Source organism: Epinephelus moara, chromosome 23 (genome assembly GCF_006386435.1).
Source record: "Epinephelus moara isolate mb chromosome 23, YSFRI_EMoa_1.0, whole genome shotgun sequence".
Lineage (NCBI taxonomy): Eukaryota > Metazoa > Chordata > Actinopteri > Perciformes > Serranidae > Epinephelus > Epinephelus moara.
Window position 1 is genome coordinate 23,522,801 of NC_065528.1, and position 19,479 is coordinate 23,542,279.

At 43.3% G+C, this 19,479-nt stretch overlaps 1 protein-coding gene across 1 annotated transcript in view; it reads right to left on the reverse strand.

The window, feature by feature from the left end:
• Positions 1–377: 377 nt before the first annotated feature.
• The window catches only part of sema3aa (sema domain, immunoglobulin domain (Ig), short basic domain, secreted, (semaphorin) 3Aa), a 49,387-nt gene continuing 30,285 nt past the window's right edge, over positions 378–19,479 (reverse strand). Inside the window, exons 4-17 of the mRNA XM_050036725.1 lie at positions 19,195–19,314; positions 17,595–17,685; positions 17,375–17,494; positions 15,234–15,376; positions 13,705–13,819; positions 13,532–13,601; positions 11,089–11,233; positions 10,751–10,970; positions 9,088–9,179; positions 8,932–8,973; positions 8,530–8,687; positions 6,851–6,918; positions 4,215–4,363; positions 378–1,727 (exon numbers count right to left, since the gene is read on the reverse strand). Of these exons, the coding sequence (XP_049892682.1) occupies positions 996–1,727; positions 4,215–4,363; positions 6,851–6,918; positions 8,530–8,687; positions 8,932–8,973; positions 9,088–9,179; positions 10,751–10,970; positions 11,089–11,233; positions 13,532–13,601; positions 13,705–13,819; positions 15,234–15,376; positions 17,375–17,494; positions 17,595–17,685; positions 19,195–19,314 (2,265 nt within the window). The 3' untranslated portion in view covers positions 378–995. The remainder of the gene's footprint in view (positions 1,728–4,214; positions 4,364–6,850; positions 6,919–8,529; positions 8,688–8,931; positions 8,974–9,087; positions 9,180–10,750; positions 10,971–11,088; positions 11,234–13,531; positions 13,602–13,704; positions 13,820–15,233; positions 15,377–17,374; positions 17,495–17,594; positions 17,686–19,194; positions 19,315–19,479) is intronic.

Sequence of the window (19,479 nt, forward strand, 5' to 3'; positions counted from 1 at the left end):
CGTAGCCTACGACTGGAATTCGTGCCCGGAGTCTACGAATCCCAGGAAAAGCAACAACATAATAACTTACACAGAATCCTGGAGAGCTGACGGGATAATGCACAATAGACTACTATGTTGCTTGTAATTTTTGCCCCCAAAAATAGAAGCAGTGGTCTGGAAAGGAAAGGAAATATAAAAGAAAAAATGTTTTTTTTTTTTTAGGGTGTAAAAAAAAAGCCTCTAGAATTCCATAAAATAACTAGCTTATTAAAACATTGATTGACAACAACATGCACAATTCCCAGCCTCGCGTGGAGAAGGTTATGATGAAGCACTTTCTCTGCACCGCGGCGCGACTTTGCAGTTTTTGCATGTAACAATGCTTCAGGTGCAACCCTTCCCTTTCCTCCTTTGAAGGTTGCTGTCGTCCGTCTTCACTCGAAGGACGAGACGGAAGGTTCTTTTCTGCTCAAACGCTTCTTCAAAATAAGAGTTTTTTAAATCCGCTATCTTGCAGTTCACATGCTCAGGTCACAGAGGGCGGCAGGTTGCATCGTCTCTGCTCCCCGTTAACGTTTGTGTATCTATCGACTGTTCTCTCAGCACATTAAGTCCATCTGCTCGCCAGCAAACACCTCACTCAACGTTTTTGTCCCAGTTTTATTTTAGTAGCTTATGTACAGGAGGTTGAAGTGTCTGCCAGGCAGTATCCCAGGCAACCAGCCGTATCCTCACACATTTACAGTATGCATTCCAGTTTTTCAGTCCTCTGTTCGTCTTTGTCCTCTTCACAGGTTATGTGTATGTCTCTGAATGAAAGCTCTATTGTCGAGTGCAGCTCATGGATTTCTACCTAAAAGTGTTGTTTGTTTATGGTTCTGCTGTTGTCATGGCGAGGTCACTGAATCATACGTTGGACACACAATCTATAGAATGTGTTTTGTGTGTATGTGTGTGGATGCATGGGTTTGTGCTTGTGTGTGACTGCATGTGTGCATCTCTGTGCTTTTTCCTCAAACGCTACGTGGGGGTCTTTGAAGCTCATGGGTCCTCCTGTTGCGCCCTTTCTTGTTTTCCTGCATCCGTCTCCACTTGGCCGTGTGCTGGCTGCTCGCCCGAGACCCCACCGTGGCCTGAGAGCCAGCCAGACTGCCCTGTCCCTTCTGGCCATTTTGCGTCTTCTGATTGTTCTTAGGTGCTTGGCTGCTCAACGTACCCATATTTGGTTGACCTTTCTGGGTAGCCTGGCTCCGTGCTGGCCCTTCAGCTGTTGGAGCTCCACCCTGGGGCCATGACCTGCTCTGCGGCGGACCGGCTTGTTGCCTCTGGGCGTTGGGAGGCAAAGCTTTAGGCCGTAACGCGAGGACGGAAGCGCCAGTGCTGTCAGGTTTACCCTGACTGCTCCCAGCGGGTGTCTTCACCCTCTTCTGTTTGCGCTCCTTCTTCCAAACTCGATCGCAAAACTCCTCCACGCTGTTGAGGTCTGGGTGGTCCAAGAGAGACAGGAAGTCTCGATACCACAGCCTGTGCTTGGGAGAGTGACCTGCCCCGCCTCCTGCACCGGATAACCCAGGCAGGATGTCGCCCAGTTTCTGGGTGGGGATGACCTGGAGGTTGAGGCGCAGTAGGGGCTGGATGAAGCCGTGCTCGACAGCCTGGCAGTGGTAGACTCCTGAGTCAGACTGGGTCAGGCTGCGTATGAGCAGGCCCTGGTCCGTACGGAGCACCCTGTCATCTAGCTTGATCTGAAAAAAGACAGAGAGAAAGACAAAAATAAATAAGGAGCAAGAAATTAGAAAAAGGGACAGACTTTAAGGGAAAACAAGTGAGTTCCCATCTGGACTGAAGCTTCGAGAACTGTCAGATTCAGCAATGTCTCCATTCCAGATGTGTTTTAGGACATAAAAATACTGCTGGGAATAAAAATGTCAGACACACCAAACAGACATCAAAGAACAAGTGGAAATGAAGGTCAACATTTGCGTTGCCACATGTCGCCTGTGTCTCCACCAAAAAGTTACACTAAAAACACAGCAAAGACTACAGCCGATGGCCAACAAGCACGAACATTCTACATTTGCGTGAGAGGAAATAACTCTCCATACCAGCAGGTGGCAGTAGTCGGCATTCATCATTCAAAAAGGGAAACTGGAAAACCGTCGGGACAGATACAAGAAGCTATTTAGCCAGTTAGCACAATAACAACACAACCCAATGTTAAAAGGACAAAGGAAGATTACCGTATGCTAGCAAACAATAACACAAACAATTACAAACCATTTCTGCTAAAGTGCCCAAAGGCTAGAAACATAATTTTATCTCATATAAAAAGTGTTTTTCGATACACTCTTGACTTAAGCCCTTTGTTTGCCTTCCTCACGTCTGTTTCACTTCTTGTGCATTACGTTAAACTGTTAATCGGAGTGATTCATTCACCGACTGACTTTCGTCAACCAAAAAGTCAACAAAGGCCAACAAGAGCTTATAGTGTGCAACAAAAACTAGGGTAACAGACACTCAAAAACAACTCAACGTTGGCCAACGCCCCACCATCGGCTTGGGTTTTCACAAAAAATTCAATGACCCACAGTAGTTAAAAAATCGGAAACGTACATCTCATCCTACTGTTATTAAAAAATCCAGAATCTATCATTACACAAACAATTTACAAAACAATCACACTTCTGTAAGTTGTATGGGACAACAATGAGCTTCCGAACGAGTTGTGATGTCACAAAGTCACACTTGTACATACAGTAAAGTATGTCCTGAACTCATATTTAAGGTTAGAAAAGAACACATAAACTCTTCCCTTCCAGCACATGAATATGAATAAGCCAGTGAATCTCAACAAGTGAAGCGACCATGCAGTTTCAGCACAAGCTGAAGCTTACATACAACAGCACTGTGTGAAAAATTGCTCCCATGTCATTAATCTGAAAGGGACTATTGTGTTGAATCAGTGAGGATAAATGGAGGGATCCGGCGTATAAAGAAACATGAGATAAGATGTTTATAAAAGATTAAAGGATTGCTGCTGGGATATCTGCCAAGAGTGTAATATCCTGTCTCGTAATATTACAACCTGCTGTGCGGTGGGTTGCGTCTGATAAGCCTTAAAGGAATATGTCACCCATAAAGCCGAGGAACTCGTCAAAGCCAGACTCCATTGACAAAAACAGTAATTTTACCTTGCTGAACATTGGAGCTGCTGGTCTACCACTGCCTCGATTGGCAGTTTGTTTGGGTTGTTGTGTGACTTTGGTGTTAAAAAATGTTAGTTTGGATTCACCAAAGTCACACAACAACACAAGCAAACTGCCAATCGAGGCAGTGGTAGACCAGCAGCTCCTGTGTTCAGTGAGGTAAAATTACTGTTTTTGTCAATGGAGTCTGGCTTTGAAGAGAGCATAGATAAGTTTCACTTTAGTTCCCTGTCGCAAAAGGCTGCATGTTTGGGAATTACAGAGGGAATTATTGGATAAATGAGACTTTGATTATGCTGCATGTGTTGTGTGAGAGTTTGTAAACAGATGTTTTGATATTGTTTTGCTGTTGTTAAACACGGACCCCTTTTACTCCAAATTAATCAAGAATTCTTTTTCCATTTTTTGATTTTTCGTTAACTGTGGAGGCGAATTATTTTTCTGTTTTTGGATTTTTTTGTTCACTGTGGACGCAAGTTATTTTTCCGTTTCTGGATTTTTCGTTCACTGTGCAGGCGAATTATTTTTCCGTTTTTGGACTTTTTTGTTCACTGTGGAGGCATGTGGGAAAAACAAAGTCTTCCTACCATATTCGTCAGAACAGGAGGTGAGTAACTGAAACATAAATGATCATTTTATCGTCTAAATATTCCTTTAAAACTCGTGGATCTGTTCCTCAAACTGGACTTCCTGGATTGTATTTCTTCACCCTGGACGCCCGGTTAGACAAATACAGCCCCAGAAGAAAGTCAAGCAAAAGTAATTGGTTACATCACAGGGTCAAAAGTCAATCTAAACATCCACACCCCTAGGTTAGCCCCCTAGTGTGTTAAAGATCAAGGGGTCAGAGGTCATTACATGATAACACAGGAGAGGAAAGGTGTAGCCTTTGGCAGAGAGATGATGTTTTGTTTGCAGTGATTGAATTAGCGTGAAATCGAGCTCATCCAGACTGGGATGTGTTGGTTTTCCAATCATCCAGCTGTATTTAACAAAACTCAGCAACAACGTGAGAAGCATACACACCTCGTGCTTGCGGTCGTCATTGGGCTTCTGCAGCTGCCAGTATATGAGCGCTCTCTGAGACTTGGGGCTGCACTCCAGGAACATGCTGCTGTTCTCCACGCCGTACACGCTCCTGTCCTCCACGCTGCTTCCAAAGCCGTCCACGTCGTCTACCCAAAACAAAACACACAAAATTGAATGTGAATTTTGATTCACTCTCTGACCAGACGACAATGCAACATCTACTTGGAGAAAATTGTGTCAGCGCCATAGATGCAGCAAAACATGTCAGTGCAGGGCACAGCTGAAGAGACAACCAACACAACAACGTATAGTTCATTTCATCACAGATCACTTTCTCCTTTAAAATGTATGTCTATGTCAATAAAGCTTATTGAATTGAATTGAACTGAACTGAGAAAGAGGACTACAGGGCAACTTGGTTGGCAGTGTCTGCTTTGTTCTCCCCAGCAGTGGAAGAGGTGTGTGCAACATCATCTGTGCACCGCATTGCCATGGACCACTGTGTGCACTCAATGACGGAGATGCACCAAGGTTTGCAGCCATAGATTTTAATAATACCTAGGTACCAGACCCCAAGATGGCGCTTTTTCTTTCCGATGGAATAGCTCGTCTAGCACATACACCAGAAAAGTTTTCTAGCCCCCAGATTTTCTTCCCTGGTATGCTGCTTGCTGAATATGAGCAGTATGGTCCGCCATGATTTTCCGCTCAGCTCATAGACAGTGTGACATTTTTTGGTGGGCGGGGCTTAACCGGAGACAAAAAAATTCTCCACAGACTAGTGATGGGATTTCTCGTTCACTTTGAAGAGCCAGTTCAAAGATGTGGTTCGTTCGTTCGTTTTTTTGTTTGGTTTTTTTGCTGTGTGTGTGTGTGTGTGTGGGGGGGGGGGGGAGTTAGTGGTTTCAATGACGAATCGCATTGCTGATTTATCGCATCACGTGATCTGGATATTGTAACGTGGACCCAGAATAGACTCCACAGATATAAAGTTTTGTGTAGGTAGCCATAGCAACGCCCTTTACAAACAACAGGGTAGTGGGTTAGCTTCGTACTAGTGATGTGATGTTCGCGAACGAGCCGAGTCTTTGAACCAGTGAACGAGTGAGCGGCTGCACTGTCTTTCTCCCTCACAAAGTAGTATCTTTCAACTTATTGCGGATAAAATAATCTGAAATAAATGGATACAGAGTAAATTCAAGCAAAAAACAAAGAAATTAGAAACTGGCTCGATCACTCTAAAGAGCCGGTTCAAAGACTCGGCTCGTTCGCAAATGTCACATCACTACTACAGACACTAGCTAGGAGTGTATGTGTGATTAACTTAACCACTTGTTGATTCAAAAAGAAATCTAAAGCTCCATTTCCTAGACCAACAGGACTTTCATTTTAATGTAGAGCGCCAGACTGAATTTTTGAACACACTATGTCAGGTCACTCACTCTCCTGGACCGCGAGCGTTACTTGAAAAGGTAAACACTGACCAACGGGACCAGACTGGCCGACCCGTATGCTCTCACTCAGTGGATGGACCAGACTGGCCGACCCGTATGCTCTCACTCAGTGGATGGATGAAGTCACAGGAAGCTTTGTGGTTGGTTACTATGCCAATCTTACAAAGGAGGATCACAGGAAGCTTTGTGGTTGGTTACTATGCCAATCTTACAAAGGAGGACGACACTTGAACAGTTTTCTCCAGTTTGTTTTGCTATCGAAGCTAACATTAGCTAATGCGCTAAAAAGTTAGCATTACAGAGATATCTAATATTCCTCTTAATACCTCCCCAGTTTCTGATGAGGTGGACATGACAACCCTTAATACACATAACGTTATTCATCCCTACAACAGGAAATACTTTTTCCCTAACTTGATATGAAGTGTGCGCTGCACACGTGAGTATTTTTGATGATTGCTTCCATCCAGTCCTTTCGTCTTATCGCATTTAACCATAGTTGACTTTGTTTTTGTTGACGGGCTCCTTCTATTCTGGCTCCCAGTAACACAACAAGACAACATTTTAAGACTCCTATGTAGCCTACAGCCCTGTGGTGGAGAGTCGTGTTTTGCCTCCAGCTTACAATGGATTGTGACATCAGCCCTGAAAGGGTCTATAGATTTTAAATTGTGATGATGTCATAGTTTTTAATGCCTTTTTTTCAGCTCCAGAAAAGTTTTACAAACACAAATCCACCATGGATTAAAAATTCATAACAGAAAGACTTATAATTGTCCTTGTTTGCAGTTCCAGGTTTCCTGTCAACTGTTTTTTATTTTATAATAGTGGCCTATTATATGGGGAGAATGCTTTTTTCCCACTACAATACAGCGAATGGCCACTGTAAAAATTGGCTGCAAGGCTGAGCAGCTTTCCTAGGGGCCTGGGTGCAGCCCGTTCGGCTGAACCTGTTGAGCGTGAGATGTAGAACCAGGGACAAACTATTGAAGTAACATAAGGAAGAGAAGAAGAAGTGGTGCGAGGAAACACATCATGCCTTAGCTTTAAAAAAAACCTGATTTTAACCAGGCTTGGGCCCAGAACTGCTGCTGTGGTTTGGGCTTGGACAGCTTTTTTTGGGTTTGATCAAAGCTCTAAGAAGAGAGTGTTTGTGTTTGTGTGCAGTCATTAAAGTACCATGATGCTGAAGGTCTGAGCACTGGGACAGAGGGTCTCCGTTTCTGATATCCTGCCGTCTGGTTCGCCTGGGAAGAAACCACAGTGACAGTTAATGGCAGTAGTGGGTGTACTGGTGATTTAAGCAACACATGTTCTACAATATAGACCAGAAACGCACTTATCATATGTTCTGCTCACTGTACTGCTTTCATTCAACCACTAGGGGGCAATGTTACCCAACACTATTCCACATTGAGCTTTTAAAGCCTGGAGAGTGGGTATTTATTGAACCTTCACTCCACTGTTAGTGCAAAAAGCTGGCAGAATTGTTAGAAACATAAACCTGCCGAGCAATGAAACAGCGTGCTTCATTGCCTTCTGATGAGCCGTTATTATGAAACACATACAGCATTGTTTCGCCCTTGAAAAGCCTTGTAAAAGCAGCCCCGCTCTTTGTCCTCTCACTATGAAAGTCCACTATGTCATTCAGATTTTTTTATTTTTTTTTTACTGCGACGGCGAGGCGTTTTCATATCCTGGCTTTACTGACTAAATTGCAAATGTGTCTCCCCTGTTCCTAGTTGTCATGGTGGCGTTTTAAATCTCGCTGTAAAAATCAAAGCGGGGAGGAGAGGCGGGGTAAGCCAAAGGTGAGGCGAGGGTTGGAAAGAAGGGAATGAAGTAGGTAGAGGAAAAAAAGTAGACGCCTTAGAGGTAAAAAAGAAACAGATGGAGTGGTCAGTGTGTGTGCGTTACTTCTGTGTGTCATACATGTTTGGACACTCGTCTTTGTGTCTCTTTCTCACACATGTCCCTCCTCTGTTCGTTTCCTGGCCTAACATTCCTGTCTTTTTTGGCCGTCTGAGCACGTGCGGGCCCGGGTGTCTGGTTCTCATTCTGGGAGGGAAAATATTTGCAGTGTGGAGGAGAGCGGAGAGGAGCCGGCCCTGGCCTTAACTATGGGGTGTGCCACCTCCTCTGTAACCCTGCCAAGCTGGAGTATACCCACTGGCCTACTTCTGCTGGTGTGAGAAGTTCTGGATGAATGAGATGCAGGGGTGTAGTGCTACGTGTGTGTGTGTGTGTGTGTGTGTATGTGAGGGCTGTGGTGGTCAGCCTAATCCCGCTGGATACAGCAGAGGGTAATTTGAGGGTGTGTATGTTCATACCTCCTGGCTGCAGGGTGAAGCGGTCAGACGGCTCCTGTTGGCTATAATTTAGTGTGTGTGTGCTTGTGAAGATGTATATTCATGCGTGTGTTTTTATGACCATGTGTGTGTGTACATCTTGGCTGTAGGGCGACGGGATCACAACTCCGAACAACTGTTGCTGGCAGAAGTTACAACCCAGGTTGTACCTCTTGGAATGCGTGCTCGGCCTGTGTGTATTTAATGACTGTATTTTGTGCCCGTGTAATATTTTGACTCCGGATTACTTCCATGTTTAGATGTTTTGGCATGTACCGTGTAACCGTGTGCATTAGTGGAGGTCTGAGTTTACAGAGACAAAGTGGAGATGCCCTTGAGCAAAGCATTTAAAGGCGATTGCAGCAGCAGACTGCAGGTGCACTGATAACTCCCAGGTGTTACTGTGTATGACGGCATGACCACAAAGGCAGGATGTTGCTGAGAAGAAGCATGCAGGCTCAGCAGGATAAATAAAGGTCAAAGATTTGTTTGGTGCGTGCATGCTCCTACCTCTTGGCGGTAGGAAAGTATCTCGAGCACTCGGCGCCGTCCCAGGCGCAATAAGGGTCTCTGGCCAGGCAGCACTCGGCGCAAGCTTTCCCATACACCTCGCAACGGTGTAAAGACATCTGCGATACGCCCAGGCCCGAGCCAAGGTACAGCTGTTGCTGTGGGAGCAAAATACAGAGCGAGGATGTAAAAGTTAGGTATTCCTGTGAGGCTCACTTGGAAAGGCTCCTGTAAAAGAAGGTGGCTGTGGCTTTGGCTCTCAGTAGGCACATTAGATTTCTTTGTTTTTGCATATCAGTGTTTGCATTAAGGCCCTGAAGTTCTCCATTTTTAGTTTCGTTTCAAGCCCTGTCAACGACTTCATGATAAATTATTGTGTGTGGAAACTTTAGCGGCCTTTACCTGCTTGGTGGACAGCTCCATCGCAGTAATAGGAGTCGGCTCCTGCACAAAACAAACACAGCACAGCTGCTTTATTACCACATCTACGGACATCGTGTGTATTTATAGGCAGCAGCTTCATAAATTGTTGTTAACACTCAATTTTCAGCGTCATACCCTGAAGACAGTCATCTCCTCCAGCACCACCTCCTCCAGGTCGTGCCAGCTCTCTCTGGGGATCGTCACCACCTTCAGCACCGTGCCCATGTCTGAAAGAATAAAGACATTCAGATACAGTTTATGTGTATACAAGTCTGTTATCATCATGTATGAGTAAAATTTGTTTCAAAGTAGTGAAATTCACAGTTTAAAGTCCTGATCAGTGGCTGCTACTAGGTTTTTGTTTGAGATTTGTTACAATATAGATGCCATTGTAAAGTCAAAGATTTGTTTAGTTTGTATTATAATGCTGAATTACAAAATAATGCTTGAAATATTTAATATCATTTCTCAGGAATATTTTTTAAATTGCCATTTTTTAAAAAAGAAGAAAAAATGTGTTATATACAGGTTTGAGTTAAAATAAAAATGTAATTTATCAGTTTATTTTGTATATTTAAAAAGATAAAGTAACAGGAAAAATACATAAAATATACAAATGACACCAAAATATACAAGAGCCTGCTTGCAAATCAAATTTCTTTCATAATAGTAATAATAATGAAAATGACGTTGGATTCGGACGCATCATCGGAGCTCATTTTCTCCTCATTTCTCTATTCACATTTCTGAACTGTGCTCATACTGTGGCAAGAGGACCTAATTTACAGTGTGGTGATCAGTTTTCTTGCAGCAGGAAACAAAACACCTTATAAATGCACAGGGACGTGTAATCTTTGTTAAAGATATACTCTGCAGGATTTTCCTAAAAAACAATGTATAGACTCATACACAAGTCATCTCTTTCAATCATCATTTATGACATCATTATGTTTTCGGGAAGTGTTCGGACAGCACTCAGGTGAGGTCAGAGCTTCATGAAAAGGTAGCCAGATAGATAGATAGATAGATAGATACGTAGATAGATAGATAGATAGATAGATAGATAGATAGATAGATACATAGATAGATAGATAGATAGATGTCCTGCATAGTATACCTTTAAAACCTGATTCAAGTAAGTATTTTTTAGTGAAACTAGGTAAACATGTTAATGATCCACCTTTATACCCCATAACTGTGACTGATTTCAATCATTTGCCAAAAACGAGGGCTGTACCGAATGTTACATTTTACATTCAAAGCTTCTACTAAGGTTTTAGAATGAAGCTTTCAATGTCTGCTGTCATATTTTATGACATTATCACCTTAAAAAGAAATAAAACTGGTTGAGAAATCCTCAATATGAATAAAGTTGTTAATTGTATTAAATGAGCTGATGTGCTTTTTTATTCAATCAAATGTATGGTGCTGTTAGATTGGTCGTTGATATAGGTGTGGGCTAGCGGTAGAGAATATGGACTGAAGCAGACTATTCTGAGAGATAAAAGCATGTTGTGAATTTTGGAAACGATCAGATCTGTCTTTTTTCAATAAATCTTTTGGACTTTCAGACCTCATAACACTGGAAATGTTATTGGAAATGTTTGGATCACACAGGCTGGAAACAATCCCACACAGCCACCACTGGAATCTAACTCTACAACTTGTTTCATACTAATAATATTAGCGTCGCTTAATGTTAATCTGCAACGGTGCAGAAATATCGGGTTTAAACAGAATGAATAGACAAACCAAAAAAAGCTGTGAAGGATTTAAATGTGAATGTGAAGTTGTGTACCTGTCCCGATGAACATGACGTCATACTGTCCGTCCTCAGCCTCCACTCTGTCCACCACCAGCTGGGAAAACTGGTAGTCCACATCCGTCCGCACCATGATGGGACGCCCGCCAATTGGGTGCACTGGGTTGTACATGGCTGGGTGACCCCTGGCAAAGGTGATGACATCATCAGGGAGGTCCTTGGTGGAGTCGAATCCTCCGAATGTCTTACTGGGGCACTGAGAGTCGGAACAAAAGGCCAGGCAGTTGATTAATGTTAAATTATCCAAATCCTGTGAGCTAATTTGACTTGGCTTGTAAAATCATTTATCAAAAATTGTTTATGCAGAGACTCACAGTGCCAGGGCGGGGGTAGGGCACCCTCCCTTGGAAAGGCACCCACTGGTAGTTGGGTCCATCTCTGTGGGCATAGGGCCCCAGGAAAACCCTCCTGATGTCTGCCATGTTGTACATACACACTGCCGAGCCTTTAAAGATGTTACTGTGGAGGGAAAGAGAGAGAAAAAGAAAAGGAGTTTAAGGATGAAGGGAGGGCGGGAGCGAGAGGGCGGTGAAAGAACGAGAGATGACAGAGACAAACAAAAGGGATTCGCAAACGATTGGTCACAAGACAGGGATTAGGAGCTTGTGAAATGTTGAAGAAAGACAACAAAATGACCCTTCATCGCACAAAGACGGAGGGGAGCAAGGTTGTCATTACCTAAGTATAGGAATGACAGATTGGAACTTCTCTCTGATTGCTTCCAGCCTCTCGAGAACAGACAGGAATTTGGGCACACCACCAACAAAACGAGAGACCTGGTTCAGAGCATATTTGAAATCCCCTCCAATATTTTTGCGAGCGCTCGCCCGAGCCAGATGGGTGGATTTTGCTTTCGCTCGCCAGACAAGGTCCAAGGCAGGAAAGGTCAATCAATCATGCAAGAAAAGGGAAATTTTGTGGATTTTATTTCAATACAGGCTCCATCCTGGGTCATCCAGAAGACAGCAGTTTGAGCTGTGACTCATTAAAGTGGAAAAATTTGGGAGTTTTGGGTGAATATTCCAAGACATATATTTTCCAAAAGAGTTATTAAAATATTGCTGTGGAGATTGTGACAAATACTGTAAGCTGGCTGTTTAAATCTCCACGCACCATGGAGTACATTAACCTCTGACCAATTATAAGAGTGTCACAATTTTATGTAGTTATTTGCTTGTAGGTTCAAAAATCAAGTTCATTCATCAGCTTTTTGTCACATTTTACAGATGGCAGATTTTAATTTGGACAGCCAGTCTCTTGCATTTGCAGGAACCGAACGCTTCAATAAGATTCGGGACGTCCTTTGTCTTGCTGACTGCACTGGGAAGTTGTATCAGACTAATTAGGGATGTGGCTGGCATACACACAGCCGACAGTACTCACCAAAGCGTGGAAGATGAATGGATTAGCATTTGAAAATGTTAATTACAGAGAAATTCAATTAACTCCGGGGGCAAAAAAAAAAAGACACTCCAATATCTATGCTTAAGAAGAAGGGCGAACATGTGTTTGTGCAGATACACACAGGCCCACAAATTCTGTCGACCCCACAAAAATTGCACGTACGCACACAAACAGCAGCACAATCAAACATTGATCTGTCAGTGGCAGCTTCTTTGTGCCTCATTAAGCAGTGATATTAAAAGCCGGTCCCTCTGAATCTCTGCTCTATTCATCTCTGAAAACCGGCCACTTAGAAAACCAATTAAACCACTCTAATTCCTCAATGCCCCATAATTGAATTTTAAAGCATGTGTGTGTGTGTTTGTGTGCACATATGGGCACACATGTGGGGACGCTGTGTACAGGCACACATGTGGGGACGTAGGTGTACACCCACCGCCACGCACCGACCTCTCACTTTGAATACATTTCCAGAAAGCAGAGAAAAGCCATGCAGGCCAAGTGATGCGAGGCGCCTGTCGGTATGCGTTAGCTTGCGCCGCCGTTCCATTCAGCCTGTCTTATCATTAGCGGTGATTGATGGTGAAGTGTTTGTCCTCCTTTCAAAGCGGTTCAGAGACGCTACTGGACACAAAATGCCCCCTCCTACTTCCCAAATGCAAATTCATCATCATCATGATAAGTGCCACCATCTGTGCCATTTTAACTCACTTATCTGCCTCGCCCCATGCCTTCACCTCTCCGCATGCTTCAATAGAGCCCCACCCGGCCTTCTGAAAACCCCATTCAAGGCTGGGGCGGCGGCCAGGGGAAAGACGCACGTTCCTGCCGAGTGAATATCATGTTTCTCCCGCTCCCCCCTGCTCCATAATCTGATTTCCCTGCAAGCCTCTGCCAAGGTTTCACTGTAAAGAAAAAGGGGACAGGTAGCTGGGAATCGGCTAAAAGCAATCTCCATTCTGAGACGTGGAGAGGGGAACCATATGGGGGGAAAGCAGCCATAAGACACCTGTAAGTGGATTACGGGACGGGGAGCGCCGTCTGGGAATTTGACGGGGGCACGCTTGGGCGCTTGCATCCTGTCGTGTCATTTGAAATGGTTAGGAAATTACAGATAAAGGGAGGGAATAAAGGAAGAATTCTTGAAGGGAAATATGAAGCGTGTGTGTTTTTCAGATTCAGAGGAAATAACTTGTCCAGGACGGTTGCCCGCTGAATCTATATCAACTCCCTCTGATCTCCTAGCAACAAATCAACAAAACAAAAATGATACTACCAGCGTCTGTCAAGCTGTTTGAGCTTTTGCACGCACAGTTTGGAGGTCATCGTGAAAAGATCTGCATGGGTTTGTACCTGGATGTGGTGAATACAGCGTAGATAACTGGATTCTTTGGGTCCTTGGAGCTCATAAGATACACGTCCTCTGAAAACACAAAGCAAGAACAGGTGAAGGTGAGGCTTTTCAACAGTGTTTGAAGAGGAGTCTGTGAGTATCTTTCAAATACAAATAAAGAATGCACACTTACGTAGCTCATCAAAGTGTGTATCAATGCCGTTGACCCCGGGCACTGAACACATTAGTCGGGCCTTGAGGAAAGTGGTCCACTTGTTCACCAGACTCCTGTGACCTCCCATGTCATTCTGTATTACGAACACACAAAAACTTCAATGCATTTCTGCAAACTCTGACACAAACATGTAGCTTTTCTCTGGAAGACCGTGCAGATAGCTAAGAAACGATTATGAATAGGGAAGTAACGATACCAAAACTCATGCTATGTTATTATTAGGCATAAAAAGTCCACAATGCTAAGAAAATTAATTGAAAAAAATGATCTTCATTAAGTAATAATTGTGATGTTACAATGTTCTCGTTAAGTCTGAGCTTTATTTTAAACAGTCTATGGTCTGAGCCTATCTCTTTCTTCTCTAGTATGATTGCACCCTCTGCTGTCCAAACAATAACAGGGTTTGACATTAAGCTTTTAAAAGATAAACTTAATCAACAGGGATTTGAACAATTATTATAATTTATAAATGTACAAATCATACAATTAACAGGTAACAGTTACATGACTAAGACGAAGACCATTGTTTTTTGGCAAGATTTAAGTGGTTGAAGGAGCATTTTAATCCAAAAACAAGTGGCCAAACTGTGGAATTACAACTCTGGGGTTTGTTAAGTGATGCTATCGGGCCCAAAAATACTTTTTCCCATAGATTTACATTGGAAGACAGATGTCAGTAAATAAGTGGATAAATTTTTTTGAGCATCACAGCCACCCGAAATAACTAATAACTACGAACTTCACTACAAGGATTCGATCGATTCGTTCTCATAACTTTTGGAAAGTCTAGAAGAGACGTAAGACGTAGCCAGCTCTGTCGAGGGAGGTCCCTAGTGAGTTAGCTCTATGGGCCTAATGATGCAGAAGCAGCAGCAATCATCAAGATAATTTCACACAGCGGAAATAGAGCTTTTATGGCTCGATTCGCCACAGAGCATATTTCACAAGAATGAATGGGTTCCGGCCTCCAACACTGCATCCAGGTCTTTTTATACATCCATGACCGGAGCCCTCATTGGAAGGGCACAATGGCTCTCACATGCAGCCTTCCTGAGATGTTTAATGCTTGTAATGTTATGTCATTTACATCGTTGACCTCAGAGTTAACTTCTATAGTGTCCAGTGTGGTAAGACAGACTCACACACACACAGCTCAGCAGGAAAAGCTTCGCTTCAACATTTATTTCCAGGTAACAATACTTTAGACGTCATGTATTTTACACTTGCTCTATCAAACAACTGCATGAGGCATTCCACTTGCCCGAACATAGAGTTTACTTGCCCTGCAGGCACTCGTAATGCCTGACAATTTTCAACAGGGAGAGGTAGCAGAAGGCAGCTTTACCAGCAGAATAACCATCTAATGTATTTGCAGATATCGTCACAGTCCCACAATGACATCAATTCGATATATCGTTACATCCCAAATTATGAATCTTTTCATTTTCTCAGAGTTAAAAGGAATTTATTTGTGTGTGTGTTGTTACCTTACACAGTTGTCCTATCCTGGCGATGGTAGCCTTGCCAGTGTGCTCTCCGTCCATGGCATTCTCTTTAAAAAATAGGAAGATCTTGTCGTCTTCAGGGTTGTCACTTTCTGGGATCAAGTGAACACCTACGAACCTTGGGTCTAGAGGAAAAATAAATGAATAAGTGAAGCACAGAAACACTGTACGCAGTAAAACATGCACACATTTGTTCATACACACATGAATCACACTACACAAATTTTACAATCCAACCTCTGCCCCGATGACAATCCTTTCACCCCTATTTTACACCTCTGAAACCAAATCCTCCGTGATATTCTCCAGTCACGGCTCAGTAATAACAGCCATTCACTTTACACCCTAGTGTTACAGTATCTGACTTTACCCCAAGTGAGCGCTCCAAGTCCAAATCCCACATAACCCCTTTCTCTGGGCCACATCCTCACAAACACACATGGCTCTGATTGTCCCCAGTAACACTTGAATAAATTTATCTCGACTTTAGGCGCGAGAGGAAATCAAAGCTAAACGGGGCGAGCCGAGGCCTCGGGGTCGGGATATCTCTTGACTTGAGGGGTGCAGAGGGACTGAGGAAAAAGTGGCCGCGGTCACTGAGGCGTCGTCACGCGTAAAACGAGCCTGTGTCTGAAATCTCCGGGGTTAGCCGGAGAGAAACAAGCAGTGCCATGTTACGCCTCCATGGCCGTTTAGGATATAGAGTAGCTGTGAAAAAGACAAGTGTGGCCAAAGTGGGGAGCAGATTTATAAGCGCTGCGCGGGTGCGAGACCTCTGGTATGAATCATGCGTACCCCACACATGCCTCATAGCTCCATTGTGAATATGTGCCATTAAATCTACACATTCATAAATTCAACCTTGTGTGCCCTCGCATACAGAAACAGGCTTCTACAAGTGTCGCCAACCACTGAGGTCACAAAACTCATTACATTTAATTCCCAACAAAAGGCCGCTGAAGTTTAATCCAACCTCAGTGTTGAGTGAGAGAGAGAGGGCATTAAAGGGTGAAGAGATGTGTAAATAAATTGTATGAACAAAGACCAGCAAAGCCAAAGCTACCATTTAACCCTAAATCCTTTTTCAGAATCAACTGCTATTAAGGATTCATCCCCAAGTTTCTGTCTTGTTACATTTGAGTACCATGTAACCTTGTTGATAAAGGCTCAATGGACCATCCCCATCCCAGTAATCCATGCAATTACAATCCCCTCTTTGTGGGGAAGGAGCTGGATTTTCCCGGGCCGAATGGATGCAATCCCTGGCGTATTTGTTTGAACAAGGTGAAAGATCGATGGGGATTAGCGCTGTAACAATGGCTTCTCCTTTTTGAGTCGCTCTTTATTAATATGTCACAGTAATCAGCACTGCAGAGAGCAGTGTTTGTGATTTTTGATGGTGCTGGGGGAGGGTGGGGTGGTTGAGGGGAACTGAGAGGAATTTGACTCCACTACAGGAAAACAGCTGAGAGCGGATTAGTTCTGTGGGAAAGAGGGGGGAAAAGGGATGGCACAGCTTGAGGGAAAGGTTCAAACTGACCTTTTGTGGCTCCCTAAGTCCTCCGCAGTGCCGAAAGATAGCCAGACAGACTGAACAGTCAATAACCCCTGCTGCCGCGCTAATCTTACTAGCACAGGCAAATCCAGTGACTTTGTGAATGGGCTCTGATATCTGATGTCTGCACATGAATGGAAATGATTGGAGACTTGAGGCTTGTGAGGGAATTTAATGCTTCAAAGTCCATTAAAAAGCTTCATGGTGTTCTTTCTCCATAACTGGCCGGTGATAAGGGTTTGCTTCCACCTTGTGCTGAACAGTTTATGAGGGCCACAAGTGTCCAATCTTAGTTTAATAGTGAAGTTTGTTGGAGTTTGTCAGGTTTGGAAATTAATGTTATCTAGTTTTTGAAGTCTGAACATTATTAGGTTCCACTGAAAGCTTGTAGGTGTAAGCGGTCTTTTAAAAAAGAACAGGAAAGACAATTTTTTAAGCAGACTGCAATAACAAAACCCAACATAATACAGTCCAATGTAAAATTACACAAACAGCTTTTTTTTCCATGGAGAAGGAGTTTTTGGTCTTCGCAGGCTAGTAAAAACCTTTCATTATTCTTTTTTTTTACCATTCAGCCATCTTGAATCATGCTGCTCCGTTCTGATTGGATGATGATCTCCCAGGGTACGGAAAATAGCAAAGTCCCTTCCCATGAAATCAGCAGATGTGCCAGAGTACAGCTCTCCATCTGCCAGCGAGAAAAGCGTAGTTAGGAACAAATGACCAGTTCATCCTGAAGCGAATATGTGTACTTCCTGGAACTAATCAAGGCAAGAGATCAAACTCACCGATCAGGAGCGAGGCTGACAGCATTTTGGGGTCGTAGGGGCTTTTCCCGCGGCCATTCTCGAAATGCGAGGCCAGTCGAAAGATGTTGTCCTGAAGTGGAAGAGGTCAAAGTTTAACATGAGGCCAGTGAAAGCCACATGAAGCCTGGCCAAAGGTGCATTTATAGCCCGTGTTTCAAATTACACTTAATTCTTATTATAGTGAGCTGCTTTTGGAATAGCCAGCTCTGCTTTAGTCACAGATCAACAATAATTTCTACAAGAAAAATAAATAACGCGAAATAAAGTAAAATAAGGCAGCAAAAGCACAGCTCACCCTCAGACTCTCAAAAGAAAAGTCACCTAGGAGAGGCCAAACTTAGTTTTCTTTAAATCAATTACTGACAAAGATACTTTAAACTCAAGTGAACTCATGCAGGGCTTCTGTACTCTAAACCTGCATGGTGCAAACAGTCACTCCCCTCCCCATTGTCAGGCTGCAGAGCCCATGCTGGTGCATTGATTAACCTGTAGACCTTTATTAAGATGACTGATTAAACTTTTATGTAGGGGAGAGGTTGTTTAATTTCCGACGGCTGAAGTTGAACCATGTAGTAACCACTTTTTCCTCCACACAAAAGAAAACATTGACGAGAAGATAATCAATGAAGGGGAATGGTTACTGCTGTACTTGGCAGAAAATGTGTGTGTGTGTGTGTGTGTGTTCATGTATTACTCATGCTGTGGGGACACTGTAACATGGCCACACTGTGGGGACTCACCTTCCTTTAGTCCCTATAAGGTAAATCTTTCTAGTTTAGAGTGAAGACTTAACTTAAGCTAAGGGTAAGGTTTAAGGTGAAGGCTATGGTTCACGCTACCTGTCATGTTCAATGGAAGCTGGTGACATGAAGCTACAAACTGATGCATGACACATTGCAAATCAAAGTGGAGCTGGCCTCAACTTTATGGGCACTCCAATGATGCAGTGAAGCGTCAACCAATCATATGTTTTTGTTTCTATCCGTGGTGTTGTGTTATCTAGCTAGTTAGCTGATGCTATGCTACTTTTCTGTGTGCTGCAGTGCACACAGGGGTGCAATGTGGCAGCGAAATATGCTGTTAAAATTTGGTTCACAAAGTAATCAAAACCATAGATATTTTTTGACTGAATACAAAGTTTAGGTGACGTTCAGTTGAGCTGTTTTATGGCAAGTATGACACGATGACATAACTATGTTAACAGGCGCTTGAGCAATACTTCAATAGTGACTGGGCAATAATGCAGCTAGTCATGCTGTTGCGTTGTTGCTCATAGTGTGAACACAGCATTTGGGTTCGGCAAGTAGTGGTTATGGCAAGGGTAAGTCTCCAGAAAATGAATGTAAGTCAAAGTGAGTCCTCTGAAACAATGGAACATGACTGTGTGTGTTTGTATGTGAGCAGAAACTGTTTTAAGGCGATACAAAAACACTGATGTCACATTTCATGACTCACTAATGAGCGCTCAATTGAGATCTAAATTTCCTTTTGCATACATATAACTGATTAAACATGTAAAAAAAAAAAAAAAAAAAGCACAGTATTTGGTGACGCAACGTTCATGTACCCAGTGTATTACCTCTGCCCTCTTGCCCATCTCCAGAAAAGAACAGATGGGGTGGAAGGCTCCTGTGCCACAGATATACAGGTGGGTCTGGTTGTAGGGTTGGAGGACCCGGATGAAGTTAGAACACTCCTTCTGGAAAAGAAATAAGACATGGAACATCAAAAACCTCGCCCAATGTATAATTTCATGCAGTGAGACATACATCTGGCAAAGAGATATTGTGTAGGCAATACCTTTGTCTGTTTATGTAGTAATCCTACCAGCATAGTATATTATATAGCCTTGCAAAGCATGTGG